The sequence below is a fragment of the Capra hircus genome, chromosome 22 (assembly GCF_001704415.2).
Source record: "Capra hircus breed San Clemente chromosome 22, ASM170441v1, whole genome shotgun sequence".
In the NCBI taxonomy this organism is placed as follows: domain Eukaryota; kingdom Metazoa; phylum Chordata; class Mammalia; order Artiodactyla; family Bovidae; genus Capra; species Capra hircus.
The window spans coordinates 54,242,802-54,258,580 of NC_030829.1; the positions used below are offsets into that span (position 1 = coordinate 54,242,802).

At 53.5% G+C, this 15,779-nt stretch overlaps 1 protein-coding gene across 5 annotated transcripts in view; it reads left to right on the plus strand.

The window, feature by feature from the left end:
- Positions 1-15,779, plus strand: part of ZDHHC3 (zinc finger DHHC-type containing 3) — a 60,683-nt gene that overhangs the window by 34,836 nt on the left and 10,068 nt on the right. For 2 of the 5 annotated variants that reach the window (XM_018067003.1, XM_018067002.1), the window contains exons 4-7: positions 4,199-4,295; positions 4,884-4,965; positions 5,070-5,165; positions 8,168-8,298. In XM_018067003.1, the coding sequence (XP_017922492.1) occupies positions 4,199-4,295; positions 4,884-4,965; positions 5,070-5,165; positions 8,168-8,298 (406 nt within the window). Of the gene's footprint in view, positions 1-4,198; positions 4,296-4,883; positions 4,966-5,069; positions 5,166-8,167; positions 8,299-10,495; positions 12,178-15,779 lie in introns of those variants that run through there. The other 3 variants (XM_018067005.1, XM_018067006.1, XM_018067004.1) reach the window with 3 other exon arrangements.

A 15,779-nucleotide genomic window follows, 5' to 3' on the forward strand; every position in this document is an offset into this window, starting at 1 on the left:
GGAGTCCCCAGCACACCAGAGCTGGGCTTGTGGTTGGTAGAGCCAAGGGGCCTGTTGCCCTGCTGGAGAGAGTGGGCATCAGTCCTCCTGCTCGGGTGAAGGGGCCACTGTTTGTGCCCAGATCTCTGCTTCCTCTCTCCCGGAAGAGTCTGTGGAATTTGAAACCATCTCTTTGCCCTCAGCTCTGATGGGTGCCACGCATATTCCCTGACATTGACTTGTGGGTGTTCCTTCCAGCCTGGTGGTCTGTGAGTGGGTCTTCCTTCCAACCAGGCTGCTTTCTTCTTGACATCGAGGGCCGCAGAAGCATGTGGAAGTCCTCAGGGTGGGTAGGCCATGCTGACACGATGGTTAGGGCGTTAGGCTTATGTGTTAGGTTCTTTTTTTATTTTTATTTTATTTTTATTTTTACTTTATTTTACTTTACAATACTGTATTGGTTTTGCCATACATTGACATGAATCCACCACGGGTGTACATGCGATCCCAAACATGAACCCCCTTCCCATGTGTTAGGTTCTTTCTGCACAAGGAGGTGGAGATGTCTGACCTTGGCGAAACCTCATATTCCTCCCCACCTCCCAACACATACACGCACATGGACGCACACACACACAGGCTGAGACCACTGTGGGCTGCTTAGGCCCCTGCCAGCTTGTGTCGTCTTTCTCGTGCCCTGTTTGAGCACTTGTTATGTAGTCACTCAGCGGTGTCCGACTTTTTTCTACCCCACGGATTTTAGTCCACCAGGCTCCTCTGTCCAGGGAATTCTCTATGCAAGAATATGGGAGTGGGTAGCCATGCCCTTCTCCAGGGGATCTTCCCAACCCAGGGATCGAACCCTGGTCTCCTGCTCGGCAGGCAGATTGTTTACATCTGAGCCACCAGGGAAGCCCACCCGGGCACGGCCTTACCCCAGATTGTTTCTGAGCTGGGACCAGAATGCTGGAGATGTCTTTTTTGCTTATAATTTTAATTACAGTGAATGAGGTGTGAGATGAAAGCCTATACGCAGAGCATGGTCCCCTTGGGACCTACTAGCTGTGTTCCTTTCTCTTTCTGTGCTGTGGTGTCCCCACCTGGGGCGGTAGTACCTGTCTCCTCATCTGTAGTGTCAGAGCCTTCACTCCGCTGACCCTTGCTAAGCTAACCCCAGGCTTGGCTCTGGGCCATAGTGGTGAAGGGGAGACGGCCCTGACTCACGAGCTTACCGCCCAGGCAGGACAGATACAGCTTGATGGGTGCCGCTGTAGGGAGGGTGGGCAGAAGCCCTCAGCCGCTTCTTGGAGCCTGAGGGCCAAGGAAGGGCCCCTGTGTCTCCCTGGAGGAGGAGGCACGAGCCCCAGGAGACCTGAGTGCATGGGATCCGGTGAGCTTGTCCGGCTCTTCCAGGCTTTCCAGGGAAGCGCTTTGGGGATGGACACTGGTAGGGAACCTGGAGGAGGAGGGGAGAAGCCCCCTCCCTCATCTGAAACCAGGAGGGACCTGGGGGGACCCTGAAGTCAGGAGCACCCAAAATAACCTCCAGGGAGGACCCTTGGTCCTTTCAGCGACTGCCATAGCGCACTTAGGAGGTGCCTGTGCCCACAGCGTCTCGCACGGGAGCCGCTAGAGCTGGCGCAGGAGAGGAGCCAGGGGTGGTGGGTTTCACCAGGAGGTGAGCGTGGAGAGAGGACCCTCTGGGAGCCCGTGTGGCCACTGTGTCAGGGGGAAGGGACAAAGTGAGCCTCCTGCCCGCTGGGGACTGGGCAAAAGGCTAGCTTTGGGGTGTAAGTTCCCAGTCAGTGGGGTGTCAGGGGCTGTGGAAGGCCCACATGTTTTCCTCCTCCCCCTGACGGCTGGTGCCCGGAATGAAGTATCCAGGCAAGTGAGGGCGGTCTCCCCCGGGGCCTGGCGCATCCTTCACCTGGCGGCCTGCAGACCTACCCCAGGCCTTGCCCCTGGCACTCTCCCAGCCCCAGTCCCACAGCCGCTCAGACCAGGCGTTCATGAGCCATGGGTCTGTTGGCCTCCTAGGAGAGCCTCCAAGCCTCCTGCATGGATGGACCTCCCCACCCATGTGCGCCACCACTCGACCCAGGAGCCCCGCTTCTGAACAAGTCTGTAAGCCACAGTGGGGGCAGCGTCTTGGCCTGTCCTGTCTCTGCAAATAGGCAAGAAACTCGGAGACCGGCACTCTGGACAGCATGTGCAGCTCTCGGTTGGCTGTACTCCTGCCTGCTCCCGGAAGGACAAGCCGTGTTCTGATTTGACTGCCCAGAGAGACTCGCCCATGGTGAAACCCATCTTCCCAGATTCACACTTGGCCTCTTCACGGAGGCTGCAAGGGGAGAGCAGAGGACAGATTCGCTTAGCCTCTGACAGCTCTCAGAGAATGCCAGGCGCCTTGGCACCTTTCTGCTGCTGAGCACATGCCTCTGACAGCTCTCAGAGGATGCCAGGTGCCTTGGCACCTCTCTTCTACTGAGCACACACTGTCCTGGAGCACCCACCTTAAATCCCTTTTACAAAATAGTGTGAGTGGAAGAGAAGCTGCTCAAGAGCCTAGAGCAGGGAGGTAGTCCCCCTCAGGGGTTCCCTTGATAGGGAGGGGGTTGAGAAACCCCAGAGCTGAGGAAGGACGTGGAAAAGATGGTCTACAGGGCTGGTTCCACGGTGGGAATGTGTTGCGTGAGGCCCAGGACGCAGGAAGCTTAGCTGCCTGCTCGTCGGGGCTTGTCGGATTGTACACTGGGAGCAAGGAAAACCTACTCATTCATTCATTCATCCAGATTGGTGACAGAGAGGTTGACCAGGTGTTGGTGCTGGCACCTGGCCTTCTGTTTATTGCCCTCCCTGTCCCTTTCATGCATCCTTTTCTTACGCTGCCTTTCTGGCTCCCAAGGAGACTCTGGCGCTGGGCTAGCATCTCTGAAGTGTGCTCATTTCCCACAGGCCTGTGTTATCACGAGCCTCTGAAGCTGTGGGAAGAACGAGGGTGGAGACCAGCTTGACGCCCCCGCTGGTCTGAGCCAGTATCTCTCCTCACTTTACCTACGTGTCCTCTGGGGCGGGGGCTGCGGGGGGAGAGGTCTGCCTTGCCAGCAGAGCTCCTGCCGGGCTTTGGAAAGGCCACACCCCTTCAGAGTGGTCTGTGCTTCCTTCCTCTCCTGCAGCCCCCCGCCCACTTCAGTCATAACCTGAGATAAAGTTGGTTATGGAAACTAGTGGAAATAAAAGCTGGTGTGAACTCAGGGCCTTTCAAAAATACATATAACAAGCTTGTATTTACAGTATTTCAAACTGTTTTGAACACGTAATGCCCCCAAGATAAATTGTTACGGAGGCTATTTTAATGAATTGAAAAAGAAACGGTTCTCGATGAGTCCATCTGTTGGCAGATGGCTCTTCCTGAACTTGAGCTTTGGGAATAGCTGCTTTTAGCTGCTTTCGAGCCCTTATTTAAGCTTTGTGCTCTTGTTTCAGATTGTTACTTGTGTCGTCCAGAAGGGAAGGGGAGGGCATTTTTTTAAATCAAATATCATAGCTTCAAACAGTCCCAAGCCAAAAACTATCCCAGCAACAGGTTAATAACTGTTTGCAAATTAGTGGGATTTCTGGTCAACACTTAAGCTCAGATGACTCTTCTGCTATTTTCGGCTAAGTGGATATTATCTTAGAGCTGAAAGGTCCTTAGAGGGGGACTTCCTGCAGCCCCGTGACACGCGGTTCTTGACTCCACTCTGAACTCTTCAAGTGTTCACTTTCTCTCTCTCTCTCTCTTTCGTCAGCCACAGTCTGGCAAGTTCCATCAGGCCCGCCCTTAGGGTTTTTTGGCCTCTGGGGGAAATGAGGAGTAGCTCTGTCCCATCTCATCCTGTCAGGTTTTTGGAACTGCTGCTTTCTTCTGTCCTCTCAGTAAACCAGAGTCTCAGCCCACTCTTCCCTCAGGGGAGCAGTGTCCTTCTCAGGCGAGTCAGTTCCAGCCTTTTTCTTTGTGAAACAAGATAAGAGGCCTCAGGGGTCGCCGCCTATCCCCCTTTCTGGAATGACTGTGACCTCGGGGGTCTTGTCCCTTCCAGGCCCTTCCAGCACACACGCAGCGAAACGCTGGGCCGCTGGGGAGGAGTGGTGCTGGAGCGTGGGTTCTAGGTCCCCTTGACCCTCCTGCCTCCGTGGGGACGCCCCCCCCTCAAGGTCTGCCTTGCGGCTCTTTCAGCGTCTGCAAGCGGTGCATTCGGAAAATGGACCACCACTGTCCCTGGGTCAATAACTGTGTCGGCGAGAACAACCAGAAGTACTTCGTCCTGTTTACAGTAAGTCAGCTTCCAAATGCCGTCCTCACCCTGCGGGGAGCACTTGCCGTTTGCCTTGCTGCTGGCAGAACGGTGCCTGGCCACGCAGACCTCTGCCTTTCTGCCAGAGCTCTCCCTGGTTCCACACGGGCCCACTCCCACGCCCTTGCCTCGAGCGCCTAGAAACTGCCTCCAGCTGATTAGCTCTAAGCAAAGGGCCGTGTTCTGGGCTCCCAGGCCTGGTGTCGAGCTCAGTAGCCAAGAAGGCAGCCACCCTCCCTCAGCTGCAGGTAGGTGGAGGGCATTTAGCGTCGAGGGCTGGAGGGACCGCAGGCAGTCAGTGCCCTGACCCTTCAGGCGAGAAGAGGCGGCGGGCCAGGAGCCCCCAGGACAGCCCAGGCCCCACCCGCCCCCAGGGAATGGCCGCGCACCTCAGACCTGGGGGCGCAGGCCGGCTAGGGGGAACCACCAGGTGGCTCTCCGGCCCCTCCCTGCTCAGCCCTCGGCCTGAGCGTTCCTGCATGGGAGGTTGCAAGCACCCCGTCCTGGGCTCCCGCACGGCCACGCAGTTCTCTCAGCAATGGCGTCTGCCCTGCTTTCCTGTTGCAGATGTACATAGCTCTCATTTCCTTGCACGCCCTCATCATGGTGGGATTCCACTTCCTGCACTGCTTTGAAGAAGACTGGACAAGTGAGTACACGCCAGGACCCCTGCTCCAGGAGGGGTGCATGACCGGAGCGGGGGTGGGCTCTCTGTCTCTGTCCTGGTGCCAGGGGCCGACCTCATTTTACTAGATCTCCTGCGAGCATATGGACTGACCAGGGAAGAAACAGCAGAGGCCCGAATGTCTCTTCATGAAATAAAGCAGCCCCTTAAAGTCAGTTCCACAGGTAAAGTTGTGAGTTGGACAGACCCTCCTGGATCTGAGCGGGCCCAGGAAAAATGCAGGCCCCCCAGCAGGGAAGCGCATCCCAGGAGCAGACCCATGCCTTTAAGGGAAGAGCTTTAATTGAAAGTCATTGCATCCCAACCTTGCAGAAACCCATTTTTAACTTTCTGGCTAGGACGTATGTGGGGTTTTTGTTCATTTGGGTGTTTTTGTGTGCGATAATTTTTTTAACTGGTTAATCACCAGTGTATGTTAAGATTGTAGACAAATTCTTTCTGCTTTTGAAGTATCTCATTCAAAGATGCAAATGCTGAGGAGGGAACTCCGATCACAAGACTGCATAAATCCTGAGGGGAAAAATATAGATGCTGAATGTATAATTAAAATTTGAAATTTTTTAAGAAGAATAAAAATAAGATATAAGAAAACAATTTTTAATGTGGTAGTCCCCGCTTATCTGCAGGAGGCATGTTCCAGGACGCTCCGTGGATGCCTGACACCTCCGATAGTACAGAACCCTACATACACAATGTGTTTTTTTTTTTTAATACAGATGTGCCTATGATAGGGGCTTCCTGGGTAGTTCAGCTGGTAAAGAATCTGCCTGCAATGCAAGAGAGCCCGATTTGATTCCTGGGTCAGGAAGTTCCCCTGGAGAAGGGATAGGGCACCCACTCAGTATTCTTGGGCTTCTCTGGGGGCTCAGATGGTAGAGAATCTGCCTGTAATGCAGAGACCTGAATTTGATCCCTGGGTTGGGAGGATCCCCTTGGGGTGGGGGTGGGGGGTGCATGGCAACCAACTCCAGTATTCTTGCCTAGAGAATCCCCATGGACAAAGAAGCCTGGCGGTCTGTGGTCCATGGGGTCACAAAGAGTCGGACATGATTGAGCAACTAAGCACAGCACAGCATACCTATGATAAAGTTTAATTTGTGAATCAGGCACAGTAAGAGAGTATCCGAACGGCTAGCATCATCACTCTTGCACTTTGGAGCTGTTGTTAAGTAGCATAAGAGTTACTTGAACATAGGCACTCTGATACTGTGGCAGTCGACTTGGTCACCAAAATGGTAGTATGTGCCGCATGAACGTGCTGGACAAAGGGATGGTTCACGTCTCATGTGGACAGAGCCAGGTGTGAGATTTCATCATGCTTCTCAGGAGAGTTTGCGCTTTAAAACTTATTATTTCTGGAATTTTCCAGTTAATATTTTTGCACCAAGGCTGACTGCAGGTAACTGAAACCGCGGAAAGCAAAACCAAGGATAAGGGAGAGACTGCTGTAGTTGCTGGAGGGTTGAGGAGAGGCTGCCTGCCGGGCTCCTTCTTTCACACACAGTCTGTGAGACAAACACCTTGAGCAGAAACATCGTATTTCCACCCTTTTACCATTGATTGGTCTCCTTCTTCGTGTCATCATTTTTTATGAGTTTTGCTCTTCCTGCATGTACTGACTTCTTAGGGATCTTTAGCTCCTGACCAGATATTAAGAGATTTCTCTAGCCTCTGTTCCTAGCTTGCATCTGCCCCCTTCTGTCTCACTGGTCCACCTGGCTTGACCTCATCTAGGGGAAGAAAAACCCCATGAGTACTGGTCACCTCAGGCTGCTGCAATAAGATGCCATAGACTGGGAGGCTTAAGCATTTAGTTCTCACAGTTCAAGAGTCTGGAAAGTCCAAGATCAAGGTACCAGTCAGTTCCATCCCTTGCGAGGACCCTTTTCCCAGCTTGCAAATGGCCCTATCCTTATGTGTCCCCACCCAGCAGAGAGAGAGAAAAGCAGGCTCTCTGGTATTTCTTCATAAGAGGTCGTGAGGGTGGGGCCCTCGCAGTAGAGTTCACGCCCTTAGGAAGAGACGTGCGCAGTGCTGAGAGTATTGAGGGCCGCTGGTGGGGCAGTGGAGTTGGCTGGGACCACTGCTTCCGTGTTCTCACTTAGTGCACAGAAGACTGTTCTCACTTAGTGCACAGGGCCTTATCTCAACCTTGTAACAAGCCTGCAGGGTAGGAGAGATACTCCCCCCATTTTGCAGATGACAAAAGTCGGTGTTCACAGAGGTTGAGCAAGTTACCCTATCACGTGGCTAAGAAGGGGGCCTGTGATTCAGGCCTTAGTCCGGAGCGGGCTTCTCCTGCCCTGTCTGGAAGACTCCACCACCCAGGCTCTTACCTGCATGCCCTGGATTGCCTGTGGTCCATCCAAATGGGGTGGTTTCCTCCATCAGTGGATTTCCTGATGGTGGTGGCTTGAGGCCCCCAGTTCCTCTGATCTCAGGGCAGGGGAGGTGCCGGACAGTCCCCAGAGTACAGGCTGTCTGTGCAGTTAATACCATCTCTGTTCAGCCCTGGATCAGTGGGGCATCCAGCTCGTGTAAGAGGAATCCCCCAGGATGAGGGCATCTTGAACTGATGTTCAGAGAAGGGTAAGGAGGCAGTTCCGCCTTCCCTCGATCTGCTTCCCACCTCCCCAGACTCCACTTGCAGTTCCACAGCCAGCCCAGGAGAAGGGTACTTGCAGCTGTGCCAGGATGGTGGCCAGGCCACTGCTCCAGGGCAGCTGTAGGGGATCAGGAAGCACGGCACCCCTGTCGGGGAGCAGCATCCACTTGCTCATGCTGGGCCAAGGTGGAGTCGGGCAGAATTCCTCTCGCAAACCCTCGACCGTTCCACAATACAGAAAGGAAAACTAAAGCTCAGAACGCCCCAACCTCTCGCCCAGATTCTTTTGCTGTCAGGCATCCCTCCAAGGCTGATGGCCAACACCAAGCCGAACAGAAAGTCCCTGCCCTCCTGGAGCCTGGGGGTGGAGCGGGCGGGGCAGACATCAGACAGGGGCAGAAGGAAGCAGGCGACTCCCGACGCATGGGCTGTGATGGGGTGTTAGTGCGAGCTCATGGTGTTGGGGGCTGGTGCGGGGCCCTGGAGGCCGGCGAGGAACCCGGTCCTGCGGGGCCAGAGGCAGAGTGGAGCCCCGAGCCCCACGTGTCCCCTCTCTTTCAGAGTGCAGCTCCTTCTCGCCGCCCACCACGGTGATCCTCCTCATCCTGCTCTGCTTCGAGGGGCTGCTCTTCCTCATTTTCACGTCCGTCATGTTCGGGACCCAGGTGCACTCCATCTGCACGGATGAGACGGTGAGCACGGGGGCAGCCTGCCACCACTCCCTCCACGGCTGGGGTTGTGGGGCGGGGGGCTGCCTGCAGGTCAGACCTGGGCACTCAGGTCACACAGGTATGGGGCCCAGCAGCCTCTCTGTGACGAGCCCCTCCCGTCCCCACCCGCCTCCCATGAAGGTTCAGTCTTGTCCAGAGCTCTGTGTCACTCTACGAGGCACTGGGGTGCCCTTTCTGTCTAGCGGCCATGGGCCTGGAGAAGGGTGATGGACAAAGGGTGCCCTGCCCCGCATGGCACAGGCAGGGTCAGCTTCCCAGTGAGAGCGTCTTTACGATCCGATCCTGAGAGTGGGGTCGGGAGACAGCCCAGCGGGGACCCCCAGAGCAGTGGGCGCAAGGCCGGTTCTGGTCCCCATCTGTGGCCTCCCGCCTACCCCCTCCTTCCGCCCGTTCACAACTCCTTCTCTGGGAGCTTCAAAACTGCTGGAGCCCCCACCCCTGGCACCACCGCTGCCACCTCTAAACCCTCCTAAGGCGTCCAGAAGCCTCCTGGTGGCCAGTCCGTGGCTGTGATGTGGGCATTTGTTCCCTCTTTGGCTTTGGGGTCTCAGTGAAGGGCCCCAGGCGGAAGGGGTAGCCTGAGTTCTGGGGGGAGGTCGTGAGTCCATCCTCAACAGTCACCTCGGGGTCTTCGGGGGGACATTGGCCGGTTGGGTAGTCAGCCTTAGCTGGAGGCTCATAGGAAGACTCAGCCTTCACTGCTGCTGCGGCCCCACCGCTGAGGGTGTGGAGATTCAGCGTGCAGAGGAGGATGGTATGCCGGCTGCCAAGCCAGCATCATTGGGATCTGGGGCAGTCCCCGGTGGCTTAGGAGGTTGCGTGCCTCTCAGCACCTTTTTTTCTTTTATAACTATTAGTACCATTATAAAAGAGTGTCTGTAAAAATAGTAGCCGATGGGGTTCATCCAGCCATGTGTCTGTGCAGTGCACAGACCAGCTTCTGTCTGTGAGACCTGCAGGGAACCCAGAGGTGACCGTCTGGCCCCACCGGCTGTCGGGACGCCACCGGGCCACACAGGCTGCAGCCTAGGTGGGTCGGGAGGCAAATCATGGCCCTGGTCCTCGTCGTTCTTCCCCCTCAAGGCCATTCCTAAAGGGAGCCGCACTGAAAGGAAGGGAGAGAGGAGTCGAGGGCCTGCCGCGCGTGGCAAGGGCATCCCGCCCTTGACCAGTATGGTGTGGTCCCAGCGCCTTAGGCTGTGAACAGAGTTGGACTGGGCTGTCCCCTCGGGCCCGCCCCATTCCTCCACCTCACAGAGACCACCAGATAGGCCCCCGGTCAGGCTCCTGCCAAGCTGCTTCCGCCTTGTCCTCTAGCCGCTCGCCAGCTCCTTCTGGAGAAGGGGACAGGAAGGGACCGAACTGCTCCCCCAGCTCGTCTTTCCTGTGAGACTTGGCTGGGGGTGGTGTGGGCTCAGTGACAACTGCTGAGGCTGCCTCGGGTCACATTTGTCCCCAGAGGAGCCCAGGAAGGCCTTGGCCGCGGCCGAGGCTGAGCGGTCTGCCGGTGCGGCCCCTCTAACCTGTACTAATCCCTCTCCTTCCTCCTCTGTGCTGACCTCTTCCTCCTGTTCACCTCCTCCGCTGCACCTGGCCAGCCCCCCTACGCCGGGCGCTCCTTGGCCTCCCCGGCCGGCGGGACAGACCGCGCCAGAGCAGTCTTTTCACTTGGTCCTTTTTTTTTTGTCTGCAAAGTGGTCATAGCAGCTTCAGAGTTCCCACAAACCGATCCTTGGCTCTCACAAGCTCAAGCTCCCCACGAGCTGAGGCTCCCCGCGCCCCAGCCTTCAGAGTGCTCCCACACACAGCTCGGCGCTGGGCCCAAACCCCCCGGCCAGGACTCACTTAACACAACACCAGATTGCATGACTAGGAGCAGCGGCTTCGGGGCCTGCTGACTTTCTTACGTGTCCCTTCCTGCCTGGAGGGACTTACACAGACGTGCCTGTGTGCCCACCCGAAGGAAAAATGATGATTCCTTTTGTCTTTAGCACTTTTTATGAGAGAAAGAGAAGAAAAAAAAGAGTAGTATGTAGATAAGCTTCATGGCTTTAAAAAGGAAGCATTTACTCCATTCACCTCAAGCTAACGGATTTCTCTCCCCAAAAACCACAGCAGTGAAGTGCTTGACTGAAAGTATGATTGTTCTTGTTTTCAGGGGATAGAACAATTGAAAAAGGAAGAGAGAAGATGGGCTAAAAAAACAAAATGGATGAACATGAAAGCCGTTTTTGGCCACCCCTTCTCTCTAGGCTGGGCTAGCCCCTTTGCCACGCCAGACCAAGGGAAGGCAGACCCGTACCAGTATGTGGTCTGAAGGACCCTGAGCAGCATTGCCACTCAGACACAAACCGCATCCCAGCACCACCGTCCGATCCGTTCTCATGAATGTCTAAACCGAAAAAGCAACACAACTACTCTGAAACTTTTTTTTTTAATGTCTCAAGTAAAATGGCTGAACATTGCAGAGAAAAAAAAAAAACTCCTCATGGTTTTTATTTTTGAAAAGATCATCCTTTCTATTTTTCGGTGACCGAAGCTGCTTTCCTTTTTTCCCTATTTAAAATCACTTCTCTGGCCTCTGGTTTCCTCTTTGCTGTCTGTCTGGCATGACTAACGTGGAGGCCACTGTCTCCAGGCCACGCCCCCTTGTACTAACTGAGTCGTGACGCTTGTGCGTGGACGGACCGGCCCAGACGCCTGGTCGGGGACCCATAGGAGAGAGCCAAGAGGGCCTGTGACCTCCCACTGCCCAGGAGGCAGTGGCAGGTGCCTGGATGGGACTTAAAACCTCGCTGAAGACGGATGCTCACCCCTTGTGGCCTGGGAGGCCTGAGATCAGGGCTGGAGCCCTAAGAAGGGTCCTTGACCACAGCAGCCTCGTGCCCCGTGTGAACATGATTTGCCTCTGAATTCACAGAATCAATTGCCTGCCTTGTACTTTGTGGGCTCTGGGTGTGTAGAATGATTTTGGGGGTGGGTGGGGGGGATGGAGATGAAAGGGGTTTTATTTGTATTCCGAATCACCGGTTATATTCCAACTGATCATTTGGAAGAATGTGAAGGAAAGAAGTTTTTCCAGTTCAAAATGCCTTACACAATCACGAGAAGAAAACGACTCAGCTTCAGGCGAGCTATACGTTTCCTTTATTCCCTCTGCTTCCCGTCTGGGCGTCCCACCTCCCTCGCTCTCCTAGTGCGGTGTCCGTTCAGCAGTGTTACTGCCAAGTGAACCAGCCACAGCCCCACCGTCGACCCCCTCCTTCCTCATTCTCGTAGATCTCCGCAGTCGGTTTACTTTCGGATGTTTCAGACCCATGCATGTGCACGTCTCCATGTCTTGTCTGTATTTTAACCTGGGAGTCCGTGGACCTGCGTGGGCTGCCCGTGATGCAAAGGCACCATCGCCAAGTTGAGAGACACCCACCCGTCCAGTGGAACCGGCAGATTCCTAAGCCTGCGGCACCGAGACTGACTAGTGTTTCCATTTGCACACTTGTGTGTTGAGTCTAATTCGAAGGAGGGAAGGCCTGAAGACCATGAGGGGAGGGGAGGGGACGGGAAACGCGCATTAAATGCGGAAGCCACAGAAATCTGACTGCCGACCGTCTCACACAGGGAATTGTTTTTAAATAATCACCACAAACCTTTTTTTTTTTTTTTTTTTAATCTGCTTGGGGTGGGTTTTGGGATGAGGTTCACGAAATCAGCCCGGGGTGGGGACAGATTTCGTCTATCTGTGTGATCTTTCAGAAAAGTAAGTGGAACATGCTGCCTCTTTTCAATTCTGTCAGTGCTTCCACATGGAAACCAAATGCAATAAAATTTTTCCAAAACCTGTTCTGGCTGAGCCCCCCGTCTCTCACGGAGTCCCCCCCTTGGGTGGAGCTAATGGTCCGGTCAACATGAATGTGCTCTGTTTGGGGGTTTCTTTCATCGCTTTTAAAGGGCATTTGTGCATGCTCCCTTTTGCATCATCACCTCTAAAGGATGTTTACAGCCCTCTTTCGGACAAACTGGCCCCACTGGGTCTCTCTCTTCTCTGGCTCTTTCTGCAGCCTGAGTACCTTCCCTGGTGCGTGTGGATTCCCAGTTGGAACAGAAAGAAAACTCATCAGGTCTGCAAAATTTGCTTCTCCAGTTGGGCCTGGGAGAGAGACCTTTTTTCCCTCTGCCCACCCACCAAAAAGCAAAGTGAAGCCAGAGGAAATGACTGGGAACTTCCACACACATCCTGGGATGTGGCTTTGAGGTGCTTGCCACCACCCCTCAGATGTTTAGGCAAAGAAGCCTTTTCTTAGCAATCTTTTCTGAGTCAGTCAGCTTTGACCTGCCTCTGCTGTGCTGTTTACGCTGTAGTCAAGCCTGCAGTTTGGGCTTTTTTCTCTCAATGCTGTTTTTAAATCTAGTCCCTAGCATTTGTTCCCTGTGTGCTTCCCCCACCGCACCAACCCCACCCCTTACACTGATGAAATAAATGTGGTTGAATGACCCTAGAGCATTTTAGAAAGCCCTCACTCTGCTGTGTTCCCTCAAGGATCTATCCCAGGGAGGAGAGAGTGCTTTTGCTATGCTCCCTTTTGCCAGGGAGGAGAGAGCAGGACTCGGGAAATATTGTCAAGTATTTGAAGGCCTCAAAATACCCCATCTTCAAGGGCATTTTTTCTTTAAATGAATCACATTGGTTCTTCTCCCCATGGAATTTCTAAGGAATACAGTAGATTATGCTAAAGATATATCGAATTTTGTTTTCAAGTCCTCAAAATAGAAACTCACTGTTTACACCTGAGCATACCACCTATATCTTTCCCAGAGAGTCTCCTTCTGACATCCAATGTGATTCTGTCTCTGGGTTTTTACAAGCCCTTGGCTGAAAGAATGAATGTTCCCTAGTTCTCAAGCCTGAGTGAAGAGCTGCACTCAGGACATAGGAAATATCCCCAGACTCCCTGTGTTCTTCCTATTTTATCTTGTTGAGATGGAGAATGTTTTGCCAGGAACCCAGTGAGTGGAGGCTTCCCAGGTGGCTCAGAGGTACAGAATCCACCTGCCAGTGCAGAAGACTCAAGAGACACAGGTTTGATCTCTGGGTCGGGAAGATCCCCTGGAGAAGGGCATGGCAACCCATTCCAGTATTCTTGCCTGGGAAATCCCATGGACAGAGGAGCCTGGCGGGCTCCAGTCCATGGGGTCAGATACAACTTAGCGACTATAGCAACAGCGGCAGCAGCAGCCAGCGATGAGGAATGTAGCTGTTCTCTGCAGCACGGTGGTTGAGCTTCCCGCCTGGCATCCACGCAGGAAGAAACAGGCATCCCCAAGCCCTCCTCAGTCTCCCAGGATGGCAGACGAAGAAGGACATCTCTACACAAAAGCAACCCAGCCTTTTGCTTCGGCGCCGGAGTCCCGACAGCACCGAATGGTGCACACGTGGGAAAATGAGCCAATAGTAGCCATGGTCTTCCAGAATGTGGGCTCTGAGGAGTGCAAAGGGGAAATAAAGAGGAAGGCGACTTGATCAGTTGGACTGGTGACTCCTTCCCACCTGTCAACTTCTGGTTCGTTTTCATAGCAACCAGACTGAACATGCAAAAAGCTTAGGAGCAAACAAATCTCTGCGTATTTACATGGGCTTGGTGACATCATGCGCAGGGTAGACGCGGGTAGAAATGCATGTGCTTCGTCTCCTTCTAGTCATGTACTATTTCATCTTTGTAATACTATTTTCATGGAAGAATGCAAAGTGAGACATCTTGACTTACTAACTTTTAAAACCCACCTTCCTCATGAGGTAAATTAGATGGTGTTTATTGAACACTTATGTGAGGTCGATATCACACAGAAACCCCAGACCTTAAGGCTGGGCTGGGTTCTTTCAGCCAGGGTGATGGGTTTTATGTTTTTCTCACTTCAAAGCTTGTAGTACATAAGCCTACACAGTGACCTAGCCTGTAGAAGTGAGGGGTTCTGACCTAGAAGGGGCCCTTAGTTAACAAAGATATTTGAAGAGAGGAAGATTTTGCTAGAATCCCTCTTGAGAATCTTGCTGCTGAGGGATATACTGAGGCAGTGCATCTCCAAGTGTGGTCCACAGACCAGCAGCAGCTGCATGTCCTTAGGGACTTAACAGAGATGCAGATTACCAGGTGCCACCCCAGACCTGCTGAATCAGAAACTGGTCGGGGAGCAGCGATCTGGATGCTCACAGTCTTCCAGGTGATGGTGACCCGTGTTCAAGTCTGAGAATCCACTTAGGGGCTACAGGGGTCACCCACAGGCCTGCCGATGATGTGGTCCTGGGTGCTGCTGGTGTCAGCATGGTGCTAGCTGGGGTTTTGCCCACTGTGAGCCCCTCTTCACTCATAACCGGCAGCCTCCCCGGCCAGTGAGGGCTGAGAAAATAAGGAAAGTGTTTGAAGGGGAGCCAGACTATTCACCTGTCCAGTGATCTTCCCGCATATCTCATCTGACCCACTGGTTTCTGCACCAAGAGGGCCCTTTGGGTGAAGAACCATCCCAGAAGAAGATGGAAAAGAGTGGCGCCAGGGTCCTCCCAGCGGGAGCGGTGGCCAGTGAGTGAGTGAGCCTTGGGGCAGACGCAAGAATGTCCTGGCCTTTGGTTTTTGTCTCTGGACCTCAACTCCCATGTGGCCTTTTCTTGCATCTTTTAAATACATATCTGCCTGAGAATCACCTAATAGAGGATGATGGATTCACAGTGAAATGAAAATAACCCATTCATAAGTCTACAGGCGTCCCTGGTGGCTCAGAGGTAAAGGATTTGCCTGCCAATGCAGGAGACACAAGAGACACAAATGTGATCTCTGGGAAGATCCCCTGGAGAAGGAAATGGCAACCCACTTCAGTATTCTTGCCAGAAAAATCCCATGGACAGAGGAGCCTGGTGGGCTACAGCACATGGGTTTGCAAAGAGCTGGACACAATTGAGCGAGTAAAGAAATCTACATTCCCAAACTGAAGACTTCCATTTCCCCCATCTTCTCACTCAATTAAAAAAAAAAAATCATTGATAACTTGAGACTTCCGATTATACTAGCAAAGCAGAGTGAGCCCCAGGGATCCCTCATCTGTGCCGGTGGGAGCTGAGGATGGGTGGGAGCTGAGGACGCTGATCCAAGGAATTATGAACAATGTTGCAGAATAGCTGATCCATGGAATTATGAACAATGTCGCCAGGATAGTGTTTGCAAAAACCTTTAGGATGAAGATACACGCTCTGCCATGGACGTAAAAGATTCTCTGAATTCCTGCAGCTGAGGTCGTGTGGTGATGGGTCCTTGGGCCCTCTGTCTTTGGTTCCGGTCTGGCTCAACTCCTTCCTTCCTGTGACCTTAAGCAGTAGTTTGTTTAAGCCTCTGCTCATCTGTGAAATCCCAGAGATAATCTAACTCACAAGGTTGCTCTGAGGATTCAGAGAGGAA